The sequence below is a fragment of the Mus pahari genome, chromosome 23 (assembly GCF_900095145.1).
Source record: "Mus pahari chromosome 23, PAHARI_EIJ_v1.1, whole genome shotgun sequence".
NCBI lineage: Eukaryota > Metazoa > Chordata > Mammalia > Rodentia > Muridae > Mus > Mus pahari.
This window is the reverse complement of record NC_034612.1, coordinates 14,440,458-14,466,346: the sequence shown is the minus strand read 5'-3', so window position 1 is coordinate 14,466,346 and position 25,889 is coordinate 14,440,458. Positions and strand designations below refer to the sequence as shown.

At 51.3% G+C, this 25,889-nt stretch overlaps 1 protein-coding gene across 4 annotated transcripts in view; it reads left to right on the top strand.

Moving 5' to 3' along the window:
• Positions 1–3,264: 3,264 nt before the first annotated feature.
• Positions 3,265–25,889, top strand: part of Rilpl1 (Rab interacting lysosomal protein like 1) — a 35,999-nt gene continuing 13,374 nt past the window's right edge. For 2 of the 4 annotated variants that reach the window (XM_029533704.1, XM_029533705.1), the window contains exons 1-4: positions 3,265–4,008; positions 12,064–12,214; positions 18,242–18,360; positions 18,931–19,158. In XM_029533704.1, coding sequence (XP_029389564.1) covers positions 3,700–4,008; positions 12,064–12,214; positions 18,242–18,360; positions 18,931–19,158 — 807 coding nt within the window. In that variant the 5' untranslated portion in view covers positions 3,265–3,699. The remainder of the gene's footprint in view (positions 4,009–12,063; positions 12,215–18,241; positions 18,361–18,930; positions 19,159–25,889) is intronic. The other 2 variants (XM_021186790.2, XM_029533706.1) reach the window with 1 other exon arrangement.

The window sequence follows — 25,889 nt, the reverse complement described above, 5'->3', positions numbered from 1 at the left end:
TTATTTTAAATATAAAAAATTAATTGTCTGTGTATGAGTGTTTGGCCTGCATCTATGGCTGTATAACTTGAGTATCTGATGCCCGCCAAGGCCAGAAGAGCATGCTGGATCCACTGAAACTGGAGTTACAGAGTGGTGAGCTGCCATGTAGGTGGTGGGAATCGAACCTAGGTCCTCTGGAAGAGCGCTCAGTGCTCTTTACTGAGGAAATATCCCTCCAGTACACGTACCCCCCCCTTTTTTTTAGCTAGGGTCTTAGTGTGTATCCCTTGCTAACCTGAAATTCACTATGCAGAGTAGGCTAGCCTGAAACTCACACCGAGATCTATCTGCCTGCCCGTCTTCTGAGTGGGGAACCACACCAGACTGATGTATGTATGTATGTATGTATGTAATGTGTGTACAGGCACATATGTGGGGACACATGAAGTCAGAGGACACTTTTCCAGAGTCAGTTCTGTCCTTGTAGTGTGGGTCCCAGGGATGATCACAAGACTTAATGGCAAGTGGCTTTACCCTCGGAGCTTGCTATATCACTAAGACTGTGGCATACTCGTGCAAGCATAAGCGCAAGAGCGTGCAAGTGCACACACACACACACACACACACACACACACACGCGGTGGTCCTCCTGCCTCCACATCCAGCGTGCTGCCATTACCGGTGTGTGCCACCATACCCAGCTTACACTGTCTATTATTCTCCTTTCTGGTCATTTGCCTCTACCACCAGCCTGCCCCTGGCTCCATCTAAGGTTACGGATGAACACACGGCACAGCCTATGCACAAACTTCACAGGTGCTTGTGACCTCTGCCTTTCACTCTGCACCTGAGGCCCTCCTCCTCCAGGAAGCCACCCCTGATCACTCTACCCAGCTAGGTGTAATTAAGCCTAGCTATGCTGCTGAAACCACCTTGGGTCACTGTGGCTGTATCCCTCCTCAACTGTGGGGGCGCAGATTTACCTTTCTGAGCAGGTGCATGGTTCACATACACATGCACACTTTAAAAGACCCTTTGGGGGCTGGAGAGATGGCTCAGCGGTTAAGAGCACTGACTGCTCTTCCGAAGGTCCCGAGTTCAAATCCCAACAACCACACTCACAACCATCTCTAATGAGATTTGATGCCCTTTTCTGGTGTGTCTGAAGACAGCTACAATGTGCTTACATATAACAATAAATAGATCTTTGGGCCTGAGCAAGGCAGGCTGACTGGAGCGAGCCGTGCCCTAGCCAGAGCAGGGCCGGAGTGAGCAGAGGTCCTGAATTCAATTCCCAGGAAGCACATGATGGCTCACAATCTTCCAGTATACTCATCTCCATAAAATAAATAAATACATTATTAAAAGACACTTGGGGAGTGACACAGTAGACCCAAGGTTTACAAACACTTTGTGTAAGCTAAATGTACAGTGTGCTCAGTGCTTAGCGCAGGGACAGCGTCTCTTCCGGTGCTGATCTGTGCTGCTCAGATACTTCCCAGGCAGTGAACAGATTCTCCTTCCCCTCCTGGGACAGTTCCCCTAGAGTGGCTGTCGCTTCCTGTCCCATGCAGCAGTACCACTGGCAATTACTCCCATAGTGCAACAGCTCCCAGTGCTGCCTCCTCCCCCCTCCTCCCACCCCGGCATAGCAGTTCCGAGGTACATCAGTGCCAGATGCAGCCATTCTCCCGGTGCAGCCGCCCTAATACATGACTCCCCCACCCCAGCCCTGCCCCAGGGCAGCAGCCTCAGGGTCACACAAAAACCCAGCTATTGTGATTTTTTTTCCTTTATATATTTATCTGTGATAAGGTTTAATGTATAAAAATTAGGCCCTGTGGGCTGGCGAGAAGGTTCAGCAAGTAAGAGCACCAACTGCTCTACTGAAGGTCCTGAGTTCAAATCCCAGCAACCACATGGTGGCTCACAAACACCCGTAGTGAAATCTGACACCCACGTTCTGGTGTGTCTGAAGTCAGATACAGTGTACTCATATAAATAATTTAAAAAAATCTTAAAGAAAAATTAAAAATAAATAAATTAGGCCCTGTGCAAGAGTAAGTTTTTTTTTTTTAAAGATTTATTTATTTATTATATGTAAGTACACTGTAGTTGTCTTTAGACACTCCAGAAGAGGGCATCAGATCTTGTTATGGATGGTTGTGAGCCACCATGTGGTTGCTGGGATTTGAACTCCGGACCTTCGGAAGAACAGTCGGGTGCTCTTACTCACTGAGCCATCTCACCAGCCCGAGTAAGTTTTTTTGAACAATAAAGTAGTATCGTTCTAATTATATACTGTATCAAAAGTTATATAAAATATATACATTGTTTCTTTCTTCTGGCATCAGACCCTAAACAGAGATTAGGGTGGGAGCTACTGCAACCTTTGGGTGTCCAAAATTTGTAAATGGGATAAAATGTGGCACATGCCTTCAATCCTAGCATTCAAGGAGGAAGAGACAGAAGTATGAGTTCAAAGCCTGACTGATCTACATAGCAAATTGCAGGCCAGCAATTCAAAAAGAAACAAAGACAAGACTTCGTGTCCTGAAGGACCAAGGGCTTCTGGGGACTTTTAAGGTTCTGTATGTGGAGGGTACTTTTCAATGGAGGGAACTCAAGGGGTTCCACCTCCAGCCTGGGAACAGAAGAGAAGCGGGCAGGGGGAGGGACAGATTCAGGATAATCTCTCCTGGCTTGGGCTGGGGTCTGATGGACAACTGGGGTTTGGCGAGGCCCAAGGACGAACAGAGCTCAGAATCAGTCTTGGGACTGAGATCCAAATTCCCAACTTCCACGGCGATGTGAAGTTTTTGTCTCAGCTCAAAGGGTAGAGGCCGGGCAGGCAGTGGCTCTGGAGACCAAGATGCTTTTGCTCGTCGACAGTCACCTTAGACCCTGCAGGAGCACAGGGTGGGGTACCACGGAGTAGTGATAGACAGTGGAACATATGAGAGGGTAGACCTGCGGGGCTTATAGGGTCCCCAGGATGAGCTGGAATCTGGGTGGGGCACAGGCCGACTTTGGGGACCGACGACCCCTGTGCTCTGTGGGGTTTTATACTCGAGGCGCCCAGAGGGCTAAGCACAGGCCAGCAGGGAGCTCCTAAGGGGCGAGGGTCCTCCTGCACTAGCTGGATCCCAGGGGGAGCCCACCTCCTGACCCCATCCCTCCGCAGGCAAACTCCGCCTCCTCTTGAAGCAGCCAATGGCCGTGCGCGGTGGCAGCCGCTGCCTGGGAGGCGGAGCGCGGCTGGAGGAGGTGGAGCAGGGCCCGGGTCCTGGGGACCGGAGCGGGGGAGGCGGGACCGGAGCCGGGGGCGGAGCTTCGGCTTCGCCGGGCTGCGTACCGAGACCCCCGGGGACAGAGACGCACTCCCCCTCCTCTCCAAGCCCACGTCGCCTCGCAGCGTCCCCACGGGGAGGAGCCGGCTAACCGGAGTCACTCGGCGTCACCAAAGTTTGATTCTTCTCTCCGGGAGGAGTCTCGGGGCCGCCGTCCCTCCGGGCACCGGGCGCCACCGCCTCCCAGGCCGGGACCCGCGTCTCCATCGCACCCAGTCGGAGCCTCAAGTCGGGAGACGCTGCGGGCCTGCGCACGCGCCGCCGCCCTCGCCATCCTCCCCGCGGTGCTCCAGGCCCCCAGCACCCTCCCTCCCCCAAGTTCACGAGTTACTGGAGTGGAGGGACGGCGGGGAGCCCGCGCGGGACCATGGAGGAGCCGCTAGGGTCACCGCCCGCCGCCCTGTCGGCTCTGGAGAAGAACGTGGCGGAGCTGACCGTCATGGACGTGTACGATATCGCGTCGCTCGTGGGCCACGAGTTTGAGAGGGTTATCGACCAACACGGCTGCGAGTCCATCGCACGCCTCATGCCCAAGGTCGTGAGGGTCCTGGAGATCCTCGAGGTGCTGGTTAGCCGGCACCACGTCGCTCCCGAGCTGGATGAGCTGCGCCTGGAACTGGACCGGTTGCGGGTAGAGAGGATGGACCGCATTGAAAAGGAGCGCAAACATCAAAAGGTGGGCGGAGGCCTCAGTCTGCCGGCCTGGGCAAGGGGCGTGGGCTCTGTGGATGCCCTTCGGTTCTGGGCAGCCGCTAGTGTCCTTTGTGGATGAGTGTACACAGTGCCTAGAACCGGGTGAGAGAGGAAGGAGGCCCGAGTCCTCTTGGCCCAGCCTGGAGCATTGAGTAGCAGTGTGAGCTTGGGTAACTTGCTGAGCCTCTCTGTGCTTCATCTCCTGGTTTTTCCACTGGTGATTACAGGAGACCCCACCTACGAGGACCAAAGTTTATGCTATGGGTACCAAACTTAGTATTATTTTATTCCTGGAAGGAAGTCAGTCCCCACCCACTCTTTTTTATCCTAAGTCCCTCCAGGACCCTCAGAGTGAGCACCAGTCCTGAGCCCCCCTCGGGCTTCAAAGTTGCAACTTTCTTCTCAAGGTTCACAGTACAGTCACCTGCTCTTCCTCTGCCTGAGTCGTATCTTTAACTCTTTTGAAAGCATAAGGCGAGGATCTTCTTCCTTTACAGATGAGGAAGCAGAGGGTCCGAATGGCGAGGGACCCTCTCCATTTAATTTACCCCAGGTTACTGATGAGAATCCCCGTCCTTGGGAGATACTTCCAGGATCCCTTCTCCCAACCTGCTTGACTCAGAGGACTGAATAGCTGCAAGTGGCCTTCAGGCCCACTGTTTGCCTGAGGAGCAGTCGTCTGCCTTTGGGAGACCAGACCAGACTTAGGTGCCTGGGGAAGGGAAGCGGGAGACATGTGGTTTCCTGCCCTAACCTCAACCTGGGCTGCACTTGACCGATCTCTCAGACTTCGAATGGGAGGAAACTCCTTTCCCCTGGATGCTAGGACCTGTCCTGGCTTGCTGTGTGACCTTAGGAAGTTTGGTTAGCCTCTCTGAAACTCGCTGGCAGGCCATCCTCTATTGTATACTGTGGGGATGGATCTTAAGTTTTCTGAGATAAGGGTCAAAACTAGGTGTTCAGTGTCACCCTGAAGACAGACGATGGGTGTGGGTAAGAGTCCTAATGACAGTGTTGGCTGTGTTTATCCCCCTCCCCTCCCCCTGTCCTGTGCCCTGGAGTCAGGAAGGAAACTGAGCTCCTCAAAGTCAGCTGCATTTCCAGGATCACACTTGCAGCCGGAAGGTGCCTCCCTCGGTCCTGTAATTAATTCCCAGAGTCTCAGAACCGGTGGGACAGTGGAGCCAGACAGCCTGGTTTCAAAACCCCACACTTGGCAGGCTGTGAGCTTTGGGGTAGACGGCTGCCTCTCTGTGTCATGGTGTCCTCTGCTAGTGAAGGGTAATCCCAGTGTCCATCGTGCAGGAGAGTGTTGAACATCAGGACTGGTTACCGGACACACAGAGTCTACAGGCCAGACCCTGGGGCCAGCAAGATGGCCCAGTGGATAAATGAGTTTGTTACCTGAAGCCCACAGTGTTAAGTCCTGAATGGGGACATATTGAGATGCCTCAGAGTTTATCAGAACCCCCCCACGTAGGCATTTCAACTCCCCCCACCCCCATATTCACCTCCCCTAGAGGGCCCCCGAGAGGAAGGGCTGTGAGGCCCTCCCATGTTGAATCCAGGATCCATCCTACCACGGGCTCCGCCTGGTGTCTGCCAGAAGTCCTGCTGGCACTGATTTCTTGTCCCCTCCCTGTGCTTTATTTCTACTGTGGCTGGTCTGGGCCATCACAGGTCACCAAGCCCGATGGAATTCTCAGGCGCACTTGTTGCTTCAGAATGTCACCAGCTGTGGCCAGGCCAGGAAGTAGGCAGCAGCGTTTTTTTGTTTGTAAACAGCTCTGGTGGAATCCCTCCTTCCCCAGCCCAGGCCTCTTTGTGTGGTGTGGCTTTATATGTAAGGTCACACCAGGCCCATCTGATTGATCTCTCTTCTAGAGCCAGAGGCTTGTCAAGCTAACCCCCCCACCCCCCCACACAACCAAAACAAAAACAAACCTCTGCTTGCTCTCCGGTTTGTCTCCCGACTCTCCCTAATCCTCTCTCTGTAAACACAGCTTCAGAATGGCTGTGCCCTGTCCTTCCTCAGACACTTAGACCTATTCTGCCCGGCTCATCACTCAGTCCCAGGCCACGGACCCATGGTTCTCTCTTGATGATGCAGTGTGCGGCCCTGTGGACATGCCATGGTGGGCAAAGTGCTGGCCTGGTTGATGTGGGTGGGACCCAGCGTGGGGAAACAAAGACTGGTTCTCAAGTCAGGTAGCGGGTGGGCAAGAATACTGAGAACAGGGTCATGGTTTTAAAGCTGGGGGTTCAACCCCGGGGGCCTTTCTCACGCCAAGCAAGCCCTCTCCACTCCACATCCCCAAACCCCCAAATGTACTTCCATGTTCTGGGTGCCATTCTGAGCACTAGGGATGTAGGTGAAGGTTTGGCTCCTGTGGGCCTCAGTTCTAGGGCCCTTGCCATTCCAGAGCATGGTGAAAGTCCATGCTAGGAGGAAACATGTGTTCATTTTAACACCAAGGATGGAAACCACTGCATCCACGGTGCTCCCAGGCTTTTCCCTTTTTTTTTTTTTTTTTTTGGTTTTTTTCAAGACAGGGTTTCTCTGTATAGCCCTGGCTGTCCTGGAACTCACTTTGTAGACCAGGCTGGCCTCGAACTCAGAAATCCGCCTGCCTCTGCCTCCCGAGTGCTGGGATTAAAGGTGTGCGCCACCACTGCCCGGCATGCTTCTGGTCCTACATGGATTTGGCACAGATTACTATTTTTCAGGCTCGTTCTGGTGCTGCAGGTCACATCCAGGAGTTCACATGCACTAGACAGGTGCTCTGCTATCTCCTCGTGTAAGAATTACTGAGTATTTATTAATTTTTTTAATTTTTAATTGTGGTGTATACATAGAAGTGTTTGTGCCTGCAATGGATGTCTGTATAGCACATGCTTTGTGCCAAAGAGGCCTGACAAGGGTGACTGGAGCTATATAGATGGTTGTAAGCCAACATGTGGGAGCTGGGAATTTATGTCCTCTAGAAGAACAACCAATGTTCTTTATAGCTGAGCTGTCTCTCCAGACCCATTAGTATTTTTTAACCATTTTTTTTTTTCTTGAGACAGGGTTTCTCTGCACAGCCCTGGCTGTCTGAAAACTCAGCTGTCGCCCATGCTGGATTTAAACTCAGAGATCCGCATGCCTATGTCACCATGCCTAGCCTATAAACAATTTTTATTTCATTTTTGTGAGGCAGGGTCTGATGTATCCCAGGCCAGCAACAAACCTAGTATAAGTCAGCGGGTGACCTTGAACTTCTGATCTTCCTGCCTCTACCTCCCTGGTGGAAATACAGTGTGTACTGGAATAGAATCCAAGGCTTTGTGCATGCCAGGCAAGCACTCCACCTACTGAGCCACCTTCTACCAGCCAGGTGGTGGTGGCACGCACCTTTAATCCTCCACACTCAGGAAGGAGAAGAAGGCAGAGCTCTGAGTCCAAGACACAGCCTGGTCTATAGAGTAAGTTCCAGGACAACCAGGGTTACATGGAGAAAAAAAAAATGTTTATTTAATTTAATGAATTCATTAATTACTATTTGGTGTGGAAATCAAAGAAACTACCACATCAGGTCAGACCTAATGAGCCAAGTCTGAGGGCCCTTGTTCTTTTCGTTTAACCTCACATTTCAAATCCAACATGTATTTCCCCCGTACCAGCGTTGAGTGCATACATTTAAAAATAAACGGATATGTCAGCATATGATTAAGGGCCGTGAAGGAAGTAAGTCAGGGAAGCTATGGTGGAGGCTGTCTAGAGGGAGGTCCTCAGGGAAGTTCCTGACGAGATACTGCCTGAGCTGAGGGCGGGGTGAAGTGAGGAGGCAGCAGTCACAGAGAGGGGAGGCCTGTACCCACAAGCAGACACACACACCTACACGTAATTAAAAATAAATCCTAAAGAAAAGGAAGGGGAAAGGAAGGGCTGGGGCTGGAGCCCCGTGTGTAGGGTGGTTACTGGAATGCATGGGGGTGGGGGGCCTGGGTTCGATTCCCAGCAACGTTAAAACCCAGACACGGCCAGCAGGCCTGTCATCCCAGCACTTGGAAGTGGAGACAGGAGGATCAGGATGTCCAGGCCAGCCTGGACTGGTTAGGGAGTTTGAGGGTAACCTGGGCCACACAAGAGGAAAACCAAAGCCAACGGAGGATGAAATCCATATTTATCTCCTGTGGCTGCCATAACACAGCACCAGTGGCTCAAGGCAGGAGAGATGTGTTGTTACACAGGGCGACTCATATAGCGGGCACACTAAGGTACGGTGCAGCAAGGAACCAGGAGCATACGGGCGACACCAGTGTGGATAGCCCTCCAGAAGCCCGGGGAAGCAAATGGGCCATACTCGACAGCTGGACCTGGTGGTGCCTCTGGCAAGCTGAGGCAGGAGGATGGCAAGTTTTAGGCCAAGCTGGGCATCTTAGTGAGGCTCTGTCTCAAAAAGATTCCCAAGAGGCTTGACGAGGGGGGCGGGCGTGTATCTTGTGCTTGATATGTGCGAGGCCCCAACACCAAAAACTGTAACAATAAAAAAGAAAATCAAGGTGTTGGAGAGATTCCATTGGTTTAGCTATAGGGGAGCTCTGCTTCTTTGTGGATTTTCTAGCTTCTGCTGCCTGCATCCCCCGGCTTATGGCCCCTTCCTTCATGCTCAGAACCAGCACACAACATGTAGGCTTTAACCTATGCCACATCCTCTCTTACTCTGGCCCCACCGACCGACGTTTCACAAGGGCCCTGTGAGCTCATAGACCCACCAGATCTTCTTGCGGTGCCTTTTGTTATAGAAGGTGGCACGTTGGCAGGTTCTGGGAACTGGCATGTGGATGTCTTTGTTGGGGGGCATGGTCCCACCTGCTTAGCTGGTTGATCCTGATAACCCACTCGGGCTGCTCTGTGTTCAGCTTGTGCCAGCCGGGGGCAGAGGAAGGGTCTGGCTCGGTTTCCAGGCCGACCCTGTGTATAGGAAGGTCCCTGACCATTCCTCTATCACTTCTCACCCTGGCCTGATACTCACCCCCTTGGGGCCTTGAAACAGCTGTTGATATACACAACCAAGGCCTCACTTCCTCAGGGCCACAGTTTTTGTGACAGAAAGTGGGATGAGGGAACTTCTCTACAAGAGCGAGGACGCTGGATGTCCGGCCACCTGGCCAGCCTGTGACAGACTGTGGGAGAGGAAGGCTGGCCACATCCTGACTGTGCGGGTACATTCTGGGTGCCAAATGCCATTTTAAACCCTGGCCATCCAGCTGCCTGTCTCGTCCTCCTAATAGCCCCCAAAGAGACATACTGTTTTTTTATTTCTGGGGCACCCAAGGTTTAAAGAACTTGCCCAAGATCAGCTGAAGTGCATCCCTGGGTTGGCATATCTGGACCTGGTGATATATGTCTAGCATCCTGCTACTGGGGAGGCTGAGGCAGGAGAATCAAAACAAGGTCTTCTGAGGCTATGGGGGTGAGTTCAAGGCCAGCATGCACAATTTAGTGAGACCTTTTCTGTGAATAGTGTTGCTGTAGATGTGGCTCAATGGTAGAGCCCCTGACTAAAGTCCCCCAATGAGGGGCTGGGAGTGTGGCTCAGTGGTAGAGCCCCTGCCTAGAATCCCCCAGGGAGGGGCTAAGGGTGTGGTTCAGTGCTTGTCTAGAATGTGTGAAGCCCTGGGATCCAACCCCAGCATCTTAAACAAGCAAGCTAGTGTTGACAGGATGCAAACTTTTATCCTTCAGCTTGGGTTGTATCTAAGCCACAGCCATGGTGCCTGCCGACCCCATTCATGCCTGTGCATGGTTGCTCCCGAGTTCACAGTTGTAAAGTTGAGAGCGGTCACGTTGCCTTCAAAGAGGAACACACCCCTGGTGCCCCTCAGCTCCAGACAGACGCCAGGTTACCGCTGTCTCTGTGGATCTGCCTGTGGGATGTTTCATAGGAATGGCATTGCGGACTGTGTGATCTTTGGTACCTGGCTTCTCTTCTTAGCTGGCGATAGCTTTAGCAATATTTCATTCCATTCATGTGCAGATAATAGCCCACTGTAGGGATGGCTTATTTATGCCTTCCTGGGTTGTTTCTTTTTTTAAAGATTTATTATTATATGTAAATACACTGTAACTGTCTTCAGACACCCTAGAAGAGGGCATCAGGTCTCATTATAGATGGTTGTGAGCCACCATGCGGTTGCTAGGATTTGAACTCAAGACCTTTGGAAGAGCGGTCAGTGCTCTTATCCACTGAGCCATCTCATCAGCCCTGCCTCGCTTCTTTCTGCTGTAAGGAACATTGCTATAGACCTCTTTGTGTGTATATATGATCAAGTAGGTGTGGGCCCAGGCTGGCCCCTAACTCAACCATAAACCTCCTGCCTCAGCTTCCTGAATGCTGGTAATCACAGGGATTGTAGTGTAGCTCTCAGTGGAAGAGTGTCTTCACACCGCTTGGGCAGAGCTGAGGTTAGAGTTGCCATGTCCTGGGTAAATCTGCATTGCCCTCCAGACTGTTCCGCAGGAAGCCACAGGGCTGAACATTGCCAGTTCTGGCTCCTACCGGTTTGTGGTCATTTCTTGTTCCTTGGAGATGTGCGGCCTGACTAGCATCAAATTTCTCCCTCCTCCACCTTCAGAGGGCTGGGATGAGAGGTGTGCATATACCTCATGTCTGGCTCTTAAATACTTTTTAAAGAAAATTTTTGTTTCAGTTTATTTGCGGGTGGTGGGGGGTGGGAGTGGGGGGTGGTGGTTGGAGAATGGCTCCGTAGGCAAAAATACTTAACTTCTTTTACAGAGGACCCCAAGTTCAGTTCCTAGCACCCACGTGGGCGCTCATAACTGCCTGCACCCCCAGTTCCAGATGTTCTATTGCCATCTTCTGACTTCTTTGGGTACTGCATGTAGTGCGTATCTGCAGAACACTCATGTGTTCATAAAGTAAAACAAGTAATTTCTTTAAAGATTCACTTTATAGTCTTAATATTTCTTATTACTAATCTTTTTTTTAAAGATTTATTTATTTATTTTATGTATATGAGTACACTATCACTGTCTTCAGACACGCCAGAAGAGGGCATCAGATCCCATTACAGATGGTTGTGAGCCACCATGTGGTTGCTGGGAATTGAACTCAAGACCTCTGGAAAAGCAGTCAGTGCTCTTAACCACTGAGTCATCTCTCCAACCCTTATTACTATCCTTACTATTCTGAGATGGAGTCTCACTCTATAGCATTAGCTGGCCTGGATTAATACTCACTATGTAGACCAGGCTGGCCTCAGATTAACAGAGATTTGCCTGCCTCTGCCTTCTAAGTGTTAGGATTAAAGGAACCACACTTGGCTCTACTTTTATTCTTTGTGTGTGTGTGTGTGTGTGTGTGCGCTGCCTATGCAGGTCAAAAGAGGTGTTGAGGACAAATGTGCATCCTTCATTAGAGTAATGCCCACTTTTAACCTCAGAGCCAGCGTCTCAGTCCCTTTGGAAATTTCATATATTTTTTTCTGAGTTTTTTTCTTCTTCTTCTTATAGCCTATTCTAACCTTTAACTTGAAGACATCCTCCTGTCTTAGCCTCCATGAACAGCAAATTCTTGTAACGGACTAATCTCACATTCTCGCATATGCCTTTTAAACCTAGAAGTTTCATTTCCCCTCACCAAGGGAAACTGAGACTCGGAGTGGTTATGTGAGCTGCTAAGGCTGCCTCGGGTAGATGTCCTAGAGAGCAGAGGACCGCTGGGGTTGTGGCCCTGTCACGGGGTCTCTGCAGCCTCTTTGTGCCTTGAAGAAGTGATTGGGGCTTCAGGACTCTGTAGCAAGGGATGGCTTATCCACAGAGCTGGGCTTGGCCCACACGGCATCAATGTGCACATCAGCAGAAGACCCTGGTGGCTCAGTGTGCCACCTGCCAGAGACCAGCTTCTCTTGGAGGGAAGGGGGTGGCTCCAAATCCAGGAACAGAGAGCAGTTCTCTGGATGGGCTGGTGAGATAGATCCTGGGTGGCTCTGATCCTGCCGTGACCCTCGCTGTCCCCCATCCCCCCCACAGGAGCTGGAGTTGGTGGAGGACGTGTGGCGGGGTGAAGCACAGGACCTCCTGTCCCAGATTGCCCAGCTGCAGGAGGAGAATAAGCAGCTGATGACCAACCTCAACCACAAGGACGTGGGCTTCTCAGAGGAGGAGTTCCAGAAGCAGGAAGGTGAGGCATGCCATCCCAGCGGTCCCTGGGACCACTCAGAGGCTGCTGCCTCGCTTTTGCTGCCTGCCTTCGGCTCCTGTGGGGCGGCGCTCTCCCAGGGAGAAACAACTTTGGAGGTCCAGTTCACTGGTGTTCATGTGAACTCAGCTAGACGCCGTGGTTTTCCACCGTCTTGCGTGTCTGCATGTTTCCTCTGGGCCTTGGGGACACACTGGATGAGCCAGACCCTTGCCACATGAAACTCATGTTTTAACACAGAGGGAACGGGCAGTAGATATGGGAACAGTCAATAGATGTCTTCCTTTGATTGATGGCAACTGACACCATGTAAGGGCTAAGATGGGGCCTTAAGGTAGCAACTTGTGGTCACTCTGTGCCCATTCATCAGGGTGGTCACCATTAACCCCTAACAAAGTGCTATCCTGAGTCACGTCAGTACCATGATCAAGTGGTACATCTCAAGGCCCTGGGGTATGAGTGCTTGAGGGACTCCGGGAAGGCCAGGGTAAGGGAAGATGGCCGAGGCCGAGAGTGACTGGCGATGATATCAGAGGGAACCAAGGAGTCAGGTCATCCAGCATCCTAGAGCAAGGTTGGAATTGTTCTCTGTGTGTTGGAAGAGATTTGAGGCTGTGGTCACAGGACAGGGTGACTCGCAGACTCTGGGGACAGTGGTTCTGATTCAATCGGTTCTGAGGCCATCAACTGTCATCTGTTCCATAAACGATACCTGGGGCCGTCATCCCTGACTCTGCTGGGGCTGGCAAAGCAAGAATAGTGACTTTGTGGATGGACCCTTGTGAATGCCTTCCAGCAGTCATCCCTTGATGTCCGATTCTGCCTCTTGTAGCCGACACCAAGGAACCTAATCTCAGATTTATTTTATTTTATTTTTTTGTCTTGTTTTTGAGATAGGATCTCACTGTGTAGCCCTGTCTGGTCCTGGAACTTGCTATTTAGACCAGACTGGCCTTGAACTCACAGAGCTCTGCCTCCTGAGTGCTGGGATTAAGGAGTGCTTCACTACTTAGCCTGAGCAAATCCCTGACCCCACCCTCCGGTTTGATAGACAGAGCAGATTTGGAGGAAGGTCCTGTAAGAATCTGTGGTCATAGCCTGAAGAGGATAAAGTCTGGGGCTAGCAATGTGGCTCAGTTGATAGAGTCCTTGCTGAGCATGCATGGGGTACTGGATCGGATCCTAGGCATCACATACATCAAGCGAGGTGGCACATGCCTGTAATGCCAGAGACACTCTGTCTGGGGGAAAAAAAAAAAGTAAAGTAAGAAAAGAATTTAAAAAGAAGAGACATGGGCCTGTGTAATGGCTCAGTCGGCATTTGTTGCTAAGCCTGACAGTATGGGTTTAATCCCTGAGTCCCACATGTAGAGGGAGAGAACGCACTCTGACAAGGTGTTCTCTGACCTTCTCACAAGTAAGCATAACACACACACACACACACACACACACACACACACACACGCACAAACACACGCACGCACGCGTGTGAATGTAATAAAATTCAAAACAAATGAAGAAATAAGATACTGATAAAGATTGAAGGGTGAATAAAAACCCATGCAGTTGAATAATTGAATCTTGGTCTGGAATTCTCTTTGAGGTGTGCTTCGTTGAGATGGATTTGACGGCTTTAGAAAGCGACGTGATTTATTGGACTCACAAGACCTTTGTGTGCCTCGGTTGCCCAGTTTGAATGGGAGAATGCGTAGTGGTCCCCCTCCCATCAGTGTGTCTGGCATCTTAGTTTCGTGCTTTCTGGGTCTGTCTGTATTCTAATGCATGTTGGCGGTTTCTCTGTCTCTTTTCACTGCTGTGTCCTATTCTGTGCACAGGTGGACCGTGTGTCTGTCATTCACCCATAGTTGGGGCTTTCTGGTTGCATCCATTTTTTGGCTCCTGGGAACACCTTTTCAGTGTTTGTGGGAGGCCTGGTTTCAGCTCTGTGGGGTTCACGTCTAGGATTGGAATTGTGGAATCACTTTATTTAGGAAAAATCGTGATGTAGCCTCTGGGGGCCTCTTGGGGTGATCTGGGAAGTCCACTGCCCACTCTAGCTCTGAGTTGCTTTTCCTAAGGTCCCTTCCCTCTGGGAATGTGGCTCTGCCCTTGCAGCTTTCGCAGTCCCTGCTGACCCGTGTGGACCAGCGTAAGGTGCACGCAGGAGATGCACGTAACGCTGAGTGTGCTCAGCCTCCATGGGACCAGCTGGAGAGCTGCGTTCTCCGCACTGCGGCCCCCGCCTGAGCCGAGAGCCGGGCAGATGCCAGGCTGCCTTCAAGGTTATTTTTATTTTGTGGGGAAACCATGGGAACACAGCAGGGACCAAGTGTTCCCCCACCTACTAGAGGAACAGGCATGGGGCAGGCAGTACCCTGGGAGAAAGAGGGTTGGCGCTGGTGACTTTGAGGACCAGTCAAGAGTGACATGGTACAGGGCTGGAGTAAAGGGTCATATGAAGGCTCAGGGGTCAGATTTCTGTGGAGATGAGCTAGGGGAAGGAGGGTTGTTTAGGAGTATCCACCCTACATGGGCCACTAGATTTCTGAATCCTGACAGGTGCCGTATTCCGGTCTCTTCTGTCTCACCATAGAAGCCTTCAGATTAAAAATCCCCCTCTAGGGGGCTGGTGAGGTGGCTCAGTGGGTAAGAGCACCCAACTGCTCTTCCGAAGGTCCGGAGTTCAAATCCCAGCAACCACATGGTGGCTCACAACCATCCGTAACAAAATCTGACTCCCTCTTCTGGAGTGTCTGAAGACAGCTACAGTGTACTTACATATAGTAAATAAATAAATCTTAAAAAAAAAAAAAGATAGGGGACTTTGGGGATAGCATTTGAAATGTAAATGAAGTAAAGACCTAATAAAAATTGAAAAAAGAAAAAAAAAATCTCTCTATGACACCTAAAACACAAGTCCAACCTTTAAAAAAAAAAAAAAAAATCCCCCTCTGGCAGTTGAATGGTGGTGTCACTGGCTTTCAATCCCAGTGCTCTGGAGGCAGAGAGACATGGAGATCTCTTTGAGTTCAAGGCCAGCCTGGATTACAGAGCTAGTTACAGGATAGTCGAGGCTGTAAGAGAAACCGAGACTCGGGGGCTGGTGAGATGGCTCAGCGGGTAAGAGCACCCGATTGCTCTTCTGAAGGTCCTGAGTTCAAGTCCCAGCAACCACATGGTGGCTCCCAACCATCCGTAATGAGATCTGACTCCCTCTTCTGGAGTGTCTGAAGACAGCTATAGTGTACTTACATATAATAAATAAATCTTTAAAAAAAAAAAAAAAAAAAAAAGAGAAACCGAGACTCGAAAAACTAACTAACTAGTAAAAGTAAAAATCTCCTTTGGGATCTGTCAAGCTAGAGAGCTGTCAGCACACAGGACTGTGAGCTGAGGGCGTCCAGACACTGTACAGGGCGTACCAGAGAGATTTGTATAGCTCTGCCAATGGCTCTGACACTCTGCAGGAGTCATTTTGTCACCAGGAACAGAGCAGAGCTGACTGTACCGTCATTTTTGTTTCTTTGAGATTTTTCTTAATTTTCTTTTATGCCCGTATATATGTCTGGGCACCATATGTGTGTCTGATGCCTTGGGGGATCAGCAGGGGGCACTGGATCCCTAGAACTGGAGTTAGGGTTGTGAGCTGTCATGTGGGTGCTGGGAACCGAACCTGGGTCCTCTGCAAGAGCAGCAAGCACTCATAACCTATGAGCCATCTCTCCTGCCCATTCTTTGATTTCAATTTTTTTTTCTTTTCGAAGGAAGTTCAAAGTAGCGAGGTGGAGTTAGTCTGGATTATTCTGGTAGATATGGTAGAGAATGTGACAGACAAGGGAGGGAAGACATGTGTCACGGAGACTGATAGCAGCAGGGGACATCCTGAACCCCCTTGGTCATACTCATTCACCCTCTCCCACCTTGAACTTCAGCTTCTGGAAGTGGGGAGGGAATGTTTCTGAAATTATAATTTATTCATTCTTTTTTTTTTTTTTTTTTTTTTTTTTTTTAATTTTTTTTTTTTTTTTTTTTTTTTTTTAATTGTGGGCTAGTGTGAAAGTTCAGCAGTTCAGAGCCCTGGCTGAGGACCCAGGTTCAATTTCCAGCACCCTACATGGTGGCTCACAGCCCTCTGTAACTCCCAGTTCCAGGGGATCTGACACCTTCTTCTGATCTCTGTGGGCACACATATGGTGCAAAGACGTGCATGCAGGCAAAACATCCCCACACCCAAAAATAATAAGTTTCTAAAATCAATTTTTACACATTTGTGTGTGTGTGCGCGCGTGCGTGTTCGCACGCACAAATGCATATACATGGAGGTCAGAGGTCAACGATGAGAAATCGGGTCTTGATTTCCACCTCTTTAAGACCAGGTCTTTCTCCTTTCTGCTGCTGCGATGTCGTCTGGGCTCATTGGCCCTCAAGTTTCCAGGCAGTTCTTGCCTCCCATTTCTCGGTAGGGATGCTGGAATTACAGATATGCACAGATGTGTACCACGACTTGTGGATTTTGTTACATGGGTTTGCGGATGGAATTCACATTCCCAGATTTGCTCAATGAGCTTTATAACCTTCTTAGTCACTCTGTGGGTCTTTTGGGGGATAATATGAGGACAGGGTCTTGCTAGGTAGCCCAGGCTGGCCTCACAGTTGCGGCGACCCTCCTGCCTCTGTCTCTGTCGTGCTAGGATTGCATCATTTGCTAGGTTTTTTAAAATTGTTTTCCTCTCTTGTGTATTCGTGCTTGAACCTATGGCTGTGTCCCTCGTTTCTCTTTCCCTTTATACACTGACGCACACTCTCTCAGTCAGACCCCACTGCTCATTGCTATGGCTGGTCTTGATCCTCTGCTTCTGTCTTCGGAGGCTGGAGTGTCAGTCGAGCTGCCACGCCCACCCAGCATCTCAGCGTGTTCTGGAGATCCGAACCCTGATCTCTCGTGTTTACTCGGCGCTGAGCTTTCTCAGCTTTTGCCTGATTTCTGATTTTTATCTTTATATTTTTAGAGCTACGGTAGGAGTGGTGGAAAGGTCTAACCTGGACCTTGCAGTGTAGACCAGGCTACCCTCAAACCCACAGAGATCCAACTGCCTCTGCCTCTGGAGTGCCGGGATTGAAGGTCTATGCTGCTAGACCTGGCTCACCAAATATCCTTCTTATTTTAGACAGGGTCTCTCTAGGTAGCCCAAGCTGGCTTCATACTCACTCAGTAGACCTGGCTGGCTTTGAAGTCATAGCGTTCTCCAGCATCTGAGACTGAAGACATGCACCACTACATCCTGCTTTCACCGAATTGTTTGAATTCACCTGAAAGGCACCATATGTGTGGGAAGCGGGGTGCTCAGCAATCCCCTGGGATAGTGGAGGGACGTTGTCCTGGCTGCCCACCAAGTGCTGTGGCTCAATGGTGGTGGTGGTGTATGTGTGCACACATGCGCATGTGTTGGCCCCACCCACCTTCCAGTCTGCCCCAGGTATATGCAGCCACCATCCCATTTTATGAATTTGGAAACAGAGACAGGAGAGAACGCAGAGCCACACACGCCAAGTGTGGCTTTACAGGGTTAGTGTGAGCTTCGGAGGCTGTGCCCTCTGGGTCGCCGTGTGAGGTCATGCCTGTCATGATGTGTGTGGCGACGATATTGCTGTCAGGTGCTGCGGAAGTGAGGCAAGGGGTGGGAGTGTCTCGGGGTAAAGGAGGAGGTGCCATCGTGCAGAGGGGACCAGCAAGATGAGTCTTACATGCAGAGGAGGTCAGGTGGAAAAGCTCCAGGCAGAGGAAAGAGAGAGGGAGAGAGGGAGAGATGGTGAGGTAGGAATGTGCTTCAAAAGACTGAAGGTGGAAGCAGTCACTGGGGTATGTGCAGGATACGTGGGAGGCTTGAGGGAAGCTGGGCCGTGGAGGGTGGGAGGGGGGAGAGCTCCGGCCCTCTTGCACAGGATGGGAGGGCCTGTGCTAAGGGGAGGCAGCTCACCTGCCAATCTCGCCTTCCCCCCCCACCCCAGGCATGTCAGAGCGAGAGCGGCAGGTGATGAAGAGACTGAAGGAGGTGGTGGACAAGCAGAGGGATGAGCTCCGAGCCAAAGACAGGGAGCTGGGCCTGAAGAACGAGGACGTCGAGGCTGTAAGTGACCGGTGCTAATCTGAGTTCACTCTCCTCCTTCATGGCCCCACTGGGAGCCAGAGTCCCTTCATAAGCCCAGGGAAGCGGGCTAGAGAGATGGCTCAGTGGTTAAGAGTGCCCGCTGCTCTTCCAGAGGAGCCTGGTGCGATTCTCGGTCATAACTGTTTGCAACTCCAATTTCAGGAGATCTGACACCTTCTGGCCTTCACAGGCACCAGGCACACATGTGGTGCATAGACACACAGGAAAAAAAACACATACTGGAAAAAAAAAGTGTATCATTCCTTACCAACAGTCTTAAAAAAACACAGTCACAAAAAAATAAAAACAAACCGGGTGGTGGTGGCGCACACCTTTAATCCCAGCACTTGGGAGGCAGAGGCAGGCGGATTTCTGAGTTTGTGGCCAGCCTGGTCTACAAAGTGAGTTCCAGGACAGCCAGGGCTACACAGAGAAACTCTTGTCTCGTCTCAAAAAACCAACAAAGAAATACAAACTTGGAAGATGTTCACACACCACCTAGTTTACTGGTGCATGGCAAACTCACCCGATGCCCGTTTCTCTCTACAGTTGCAGCAGCAGCAGACGAGGCTAATGAAGATCAACCATGACCTTCGGCACCGGGTCACCGTGGTGGAGGCCCAGGGGAAGGCCCTGATTGAGCAGAAGGTGGAGCTCGAAGCAGACCTGCAGACCAAGGAGCAGGAGATGGGCAGCCTGCGGGCAGAGCTCGGAAGGCTTCGGGAGAGGCTGCAGGGCGAGCACAGCCAGAACGGGGAGGAGGAGGAGGAGGCGGAGGTGAGCAGAAAGCCGGGTTGCTGTGGTGTGGGCCGGCACCAGGCTGTAGTGTGGTTTCTTTAAAACACACACACACACACACACACACACACACACACACACAGAGAGAGAGAGAGAGAGAGAGAGAGAGAGAGAGAGAGAGAGAGAGAGAGAGAGAGAGAGAGAGAGAGAGAGAGAGAGAGAAATATAAGAATGTGTTTTTGTTTTCATCCGAGGTGTGGGGATACGGGCTGCTGCTGACTGTTGGCGGCAGCTGACCGTGATTTGTCTCGTGCTCTAAGCAGAAGCTTGGTTCAGCCAGCAGCGGATCCTTTCTGCGACTGTGTGACATTTAGAATTCTGGGAAATTGTCAGAGGGTGTATAAATGCTAGAGCCGGAGAGGTGGGGCTGGGGTGTGGTGCTCAGGGAGGTTGATTGTGGTGTGTAGTCATGCTCAAAGATGAAACTGTAAAAAGAAAGATCTCTCTCTCTCTCTCTCTCTCTCTCTCTCTCTCTCTCTCTCTGTCTCCTTTATCCTTTCTCTCCTATCTAGTGACGGGGGTGAAAGGTGGGGTGTAGGAAAACAAAGAGTGAGAAAAAGAACCACAAAGTGGCAAAAGTCCGAAACACCAGGGAGGCAGAACTGTCTTGTTCTCCCCGTTGTATCTAAGAGGGTGGGAGACCCAGAATTGGGGGGGGGGGAGGGGAGAGGAAACTCTTGGCCTGAGGACACACAACTAGACATGGTCACAGCTGGGCCAGAAGCCCAGGTTTCAAGCATCCCAAAGGGCATGCAATTCAGTGGTGGTTACTGAACTTCATTCATTCAGTCATTCATTCATTCATTCATTCATTCCTGTGACTATTTATTGACTGTAACAGGCACAGAGGATGGGATAGCCCTAGTTGTTGTCCCAAGGTGTGTATGTTTAGCATAGGACAGCAGTCACAGTTACCATAGGGACTGGAAGTTCTGGACTGATGCTCAGAACTAAATGTGTGTCCACGTAAAAGCCTGTCCGGGGCACTGGAGAGGTGGCTGAGCCGTTAAGAGAACTCACTGCACTTCCGAAGGACCCCAGTTCAGTCCCTAAACACCCACACTGGGAGGGTCACCACTGCCTGGAACTCCAGCTCCAGGGCACCTTTTGCCCTCTTCTGGCCTCTGTGAGAAACTGTGTACATGTGCCCACCCACCCACATTCAGACACACACATACACACATTATAAAAAAATAAAACCCAGGCAAGCTGGCATGAGGGATCACACCCGTAATCCTAGCATTCAGGAAGCGAGGCTGGAGAGGATTAGGAGTTAAAGGTCATCCTTGACCACGCAGAAAATTCTAGACTAACCTGAAATGCATAAGACCCTCTCTTGAAGCCGGGCGTGGTAGCGCACGCCTTTAATCCCAGCACTCGGGAGGCAGAGGCAGGCGGATTTCTGAGTTCCAGGCCAGCCTGGTCTACAAAGTGAGTTCCAGGACAGCCAGAGCTATACGGAGAAACCCTGTCTAGAAAAAAACAAAAAAACAAAAAAACAAAAAACAAAAAACAAACAAACAAAAGAAAAAGACCCTCTCTCGAAAGGAAAAATAAAACCCGGTCACGAAAGCTACACAGATGTTTCACGCAGGGTTAGTCGTAAGATCTGACAGGTAGAGAGGGCACCCAGTTAGGAAGTGAATAGGGAAATGTGGTCATACATAGTCCGCATAGTGGAAGATGACTCAGCCCTGAGAAAGGCTTGAGTCATGAGACCGTGCTGCCCAATAGGTGGAGCTTGAAGGATTCATGATGACTGAGAGTAGCCACACACTGTGTGATTCCACCAGGTCCAGGATAGGTTGGAGGGGCGGGGACTAGGGTAACTGAATGGCTACTGGGCACAGTGGGCACAAGGTTTTTCTTTGGAGATGAGGGGTTTGGGTGGGTAGGCTGGGGTCACAGCTGCTCTCTGGAGCACAAGAGCGCTCTGAGCGCCATGCAGGCTCTGAGCTGCGGCAGAAATGTACGGGGGTCCCATGACAGGGCTTCTGCAGTTGTGGCGAGCCCCGGGGTTATATGGAAGACACTATAGAAGGGGAAGTGAGGTGTGGTAGATACCAGTGACTTTGTAATAATGCAGGCCTGAAGTCAAAGGCTGGGCCAGATCCACAGCAGGGGAGCGGACCCACACCAAAGACAGAGCCACCAGGCGGCAGTCCCATCATGGGGTGGGGTGGGGGTAACCATGCTACACTCTCACCCCAGGAACTCCAACTTCTATCCTTAGGACCAGGTAGGGCTGGTCTAAACCTGGATCTCTGAGGACATGACCCGGAGGGCCACGTGATTCCCAGGCCCGCTCCAGGTACCTTAAAGGAGAACAGGGACATTTTGCACCAGCTGGCTGCACAGGGTGGTTTTACCTTCCCTTTCTGGCAGCTGAGGAATGAAGAAGAGATGGAGAGAAGGGCTGGGGAGGAGATGGCTGTCGATAAAGGGATGGAAGGGCCTGAGTCCGGAGACCTGAATTTGGATCCCTAGCACAGACATAGGAAAAGCCAGGAGGGGCTTATGCCTATAATCCAGCCTGGGGGATGGGAGATTCAGGGTGGGGCGACAGGGGTGTCTCAGGCTTTCCTTAACTAGCCAGTCTAGCAGAACTGCTGATCTAGACAGATAAAGTGGAGAGCAATTGGGGAAGACACCTGATGTCAACATCTGGCCTCTGGATAGGCACACAAATAGAAAAATAGAAAGAAATGAGGTGTAAAGTCAGGCTGCCCACATCCCCGATGACTCTGCCTGATTGGCCTCAGAGCTGCGGGAAGTCCAGGGCACTTGTCCATCAAACAGGAATTCAGCAGAGTTGGCTGAGACCTGGGGCTTCTGGCACCAGGAGGGGAACAGTCCTGAGTCAGTGGTTCAGAATCTTAGGCAGCCCAAATGGAGTCATGTGGGGGCTGGGGGAAGGGACAGTGGTGCAGAGAGAGAGAGAGAGCCATGGCCGGCCGGCCGGCCCTCGTGCTTCCAGAAGGTTCTCGGAAGCACTCATGCTCAGTGGCAGAGTGTTTGCCCCTGCCCTGGGAGGAGGGGAGGTGGGGACAGGTCGGGTGGGCAGGTTTCCAGTGGAATGTGGAACAAGCTATTCCAGGCGGGGGAACAGCCGGGAGTGGAGCTGAGCGGGGCTGGGGAATGCAGCAAGTGGCTGTGTGTGGGTCAGTCCTAGGGCAGGGCTGGGGCATTCTGGAGCTGGAATGGAAACACACTACCCACCCACCCCCACCCCATCCCATCCCAATGGTTTTGTGAGACAGGGTCTTTCCACATATCCCTAGCTGTCCTGGAACTCACTATGTAGACCAGGCTGGCTTTAAACTCACAGAGATGCACTTGCCTCTGCATCCTGGGTGTGTTTGGAGGGTGGGGGTCGGGGAGTAGGGTTAAAGGTGTGTGCTGCCATTTCTGGCTGAGGAAGCCATTCTTGGTATTTCCTTAGTAGCCTGGTTTTCTCTCTTTTTCCTAATCCTCTTTGTCCTTATTGTGGTTCCTTTGCTTCTCTTGGGAGGTGTGAGCAGGTCTCCTGTGGCCCAAGGATAACCCAGAACTCACGATTCTCCCGCCTCTGCCTCTCCTCTGCCAGGATTACAGTGTGTAAACCATACCTGGTTTATGCAAACAAGGGCCGTGGAACTCAAGGCCTGGTGTGTGTGTGTGTGTGTGTGTGTGTGTGTGTGTGTGTGTGTGTACGCGCGCCCGCGTGCATGCTTGCGCGAGTGTGCTCGCACATATGCGCGTGCGGGCTCTCAAAGTCGCTCTACCCACTGAGATGGACCCTTACCTTCTTCATGAGGCTTTGGAGATAAGGTCTCACCGTGTAGCCCAGGCTGGCCTCAAAACTCCACCCCTAGCCTTCACATTGACCTAGCCTTCACATTGACCTTCAGTTTTACCTCCAGCAGACAAGACCGCCCTGTGGAGTTTTACATAAGACTTTGAGAGGTATAATTCAGGAACCACAGAGTTGGGCCGTTTACAGTGTCCGGGGAAGAGAAGTGTGCCAGGGCCTGGGTTCCATCTCCAGGGCTGCAAAGTAAGTCATGATGAGTGACATCTGGGGGCTGGGGAGATGGCTCAGCAGTTAAGAGCGCTGACTGCTCTTCCAGAGGTCCTGAGTTTCCAGCAACCACATGGTGGCTCACAACCATCTGTAATGGGATCCGATGCCCTCTTCTGGTGTGTATGAAGACAGCTACAGTGTACTCATATAAGATAAATGAATGAATGAATGAGTGACATTCAGTTAATTTCTAGGAAGCAGGTCTTCAGATACAATGAAGGTATCTAAGAGTATGGCGCTGCATGCCTGAATCCCCAGCATTTGGCCTATGGAAGGTGTTCAAGACCATCAGCAGCAACATTTCTAGTTCAAGGCCAGCTTGGGCTACACAGGGAGAGTGTTTTACAACAACAAAGGAAGAGAATCCCACAATCTCCTAAGGGCCTGGTATCTGGCTTGAGCCAGGCTTTAGATCCTGGATCTCGGGTCCAGTGTGATGAGAGAGTAATCAGTTCCAATTGCTCTGAGCTGTGGTCACCAGGCTCCATTGATCCCACAGGGGAGCCTTCCCAGGAGGCCAGGCCTCAGGCTAGAAGCCCTGACCTGCGGATGCTGCTCCTGGGGCCTCCAAGCATCTCCTGGCACCTGGCCCAGCGTGCCCCCCAAGGGAGCAGCTTATCTGAGATAACCTGAGCCACCCTACGGTCCCTTGTGGCATGAGCCTGGAAGAGCCTCTGATCGGCATGATGGCTGCATTGGAAGGAACCGGGTCAGGCTTTCCAGCTGGGATAGTCCTTGCTCCGGATGCCCAGAGGCTGGAGTTGTGGCTAATAGAACCCCGGTTCTCCCTACACTCCAGTTTATAAAAACTCAGAGGCAAAACTGCCATAGGCCTAGCTAAGACTGGCCTAAGCTCTGAAGCGATTGATCGTCCCTGCCACAAAAGAGCCAACCTGACCTGGCTCCACACCAGAGGGTACTCTCTGTGTCTTTTTTTTTTCCCCTTAAGATAGATTGTTTAGCGGGGCGTGGTGGCGCATGCCTTTAATCCCAGTACTCGGGAGGTAGAGGCAGGCGGATTTCTGAGTTCGAGGCCAGCCTGGTCTACAGAGTGAGTTCCAGGATAGCCAGGGCTATACAGAGAAACCCTGTCTTGAAAAACCAAAAAAAAAAAAAAAAAAAAGATTATTTATTATGGCTGTTTTGTCTGCATACCAGAAGAGGGCATGAGATACCATGGGCATACACTTACAGACAGTTGGAAGATGCCATATGGGGGCTGGGAATATAATCCAGGACCCCTGGAAGAGCAGCCGGTGCTTGCAACCACTGAGCCACCTCTCCAGCCCCAGCTCACTATGTCTTGGCTGAACACAGCCACAACTGGGGAGCTGGGGCCCCCCGAATGTTAAGGACGGAAGAGACTTTACGAGTATCACTAGGGCATTCATTGGGGCATGATGATGTACACTTGTAAACCCAGCACTAGGAACCTAAGGCAGGAGGGTTTGGAATTCGAGTCTCCAGATCTTAACACTGTTGACAACTAAGTCAGTAGATTTTTATGGTACAGTAGGAGTCTAAACACATGTGGGGAACACTGTGACCCAACGTTCTCGCGTCTGCAACTTTGGGTCCGTGACATCGCTGCTGAGAGTTGGTGGGAAACTCCTACATCTGCATCAGCACCCTCCGCAGAGGGAGCCCCTCTCTAGGAACCTCTCCCTCGATGCTCACTCATCGATGCATCTGTGTGTGTGTCTCTTGATCCTGCCCGCCGGTCCCAGTCTGTTCCCAGTTTGGAGTTCGAGGACAGCAAGGCACAGTGTGCTTTAGTGAAAGACTGGATGCCCTTTAATGGAGGGCACTGAGTAGGTAGCCAGCCCCTGGTGGTGCAGCCTCAGTTGTGACGGATAAGACCTAGATAGAGACTGTAGAATATTACACAACCATGAAAAGGAATGAAGCTTTGACTTCAAAGAGGCTGCAACAGGCTGGGCAGGAGAGTCAAATGCTGTGGGGTGGCCTAGCTGGGAGGGGAATCAGCAGATTCTGAGTGGCCTGCGGGGACACAGGAGTTTTTTTTTCTCCTCTTGCTTCCCAACCTCTTCTGCAAGGGTTCTGGCTCCGACTGTGTAGGCAGAGCCCTCCCCACCTGCCTTGATCTTCTCCGCTGCTGCTCAGCTGACCTGCCCCACAGGCCACAGGCGGTGTCGGCTTTCCCTTCTCCAGGACAGCCTGTCCTGTCCAGGACACATCTCAGCTAGGCCTCCTGGAGTCCTTGGCCTCTGGGCGGCCATGAGCCACTGTCCTAGCTAGAATCCGATTCTCCCCATGGGGCTGAGGGGGGCTGGGGAGGAGTGTGTTGTCTACCCCGGCCTTCCCAGTTGAGAGCAGCCTTTCTCAGCCTTCCTAAAACTGTGACCCTTTCATACATTGTGCTGTGACCACACCCCCATCATAAAATTATTTTTTATTTCTGCCTCATCTCTGTGATTTTGCTACTGTTGTTGAATCATAATGTAAATATCTGTGGTTTCAGATGGTCTTCGGTGACCCCTGTGAAAACATTGTTAAGCCCTCAAAGAGTTGCAGACACACAGTTGAGAAATGCTATTCGAGGGCCTCCTGGCGTCCGTGCACAGGGACACTGGAGGCTCTTGGGTGTCAGATACTGGGTGGCCTTGAAGAAATGGACCACCTGGGA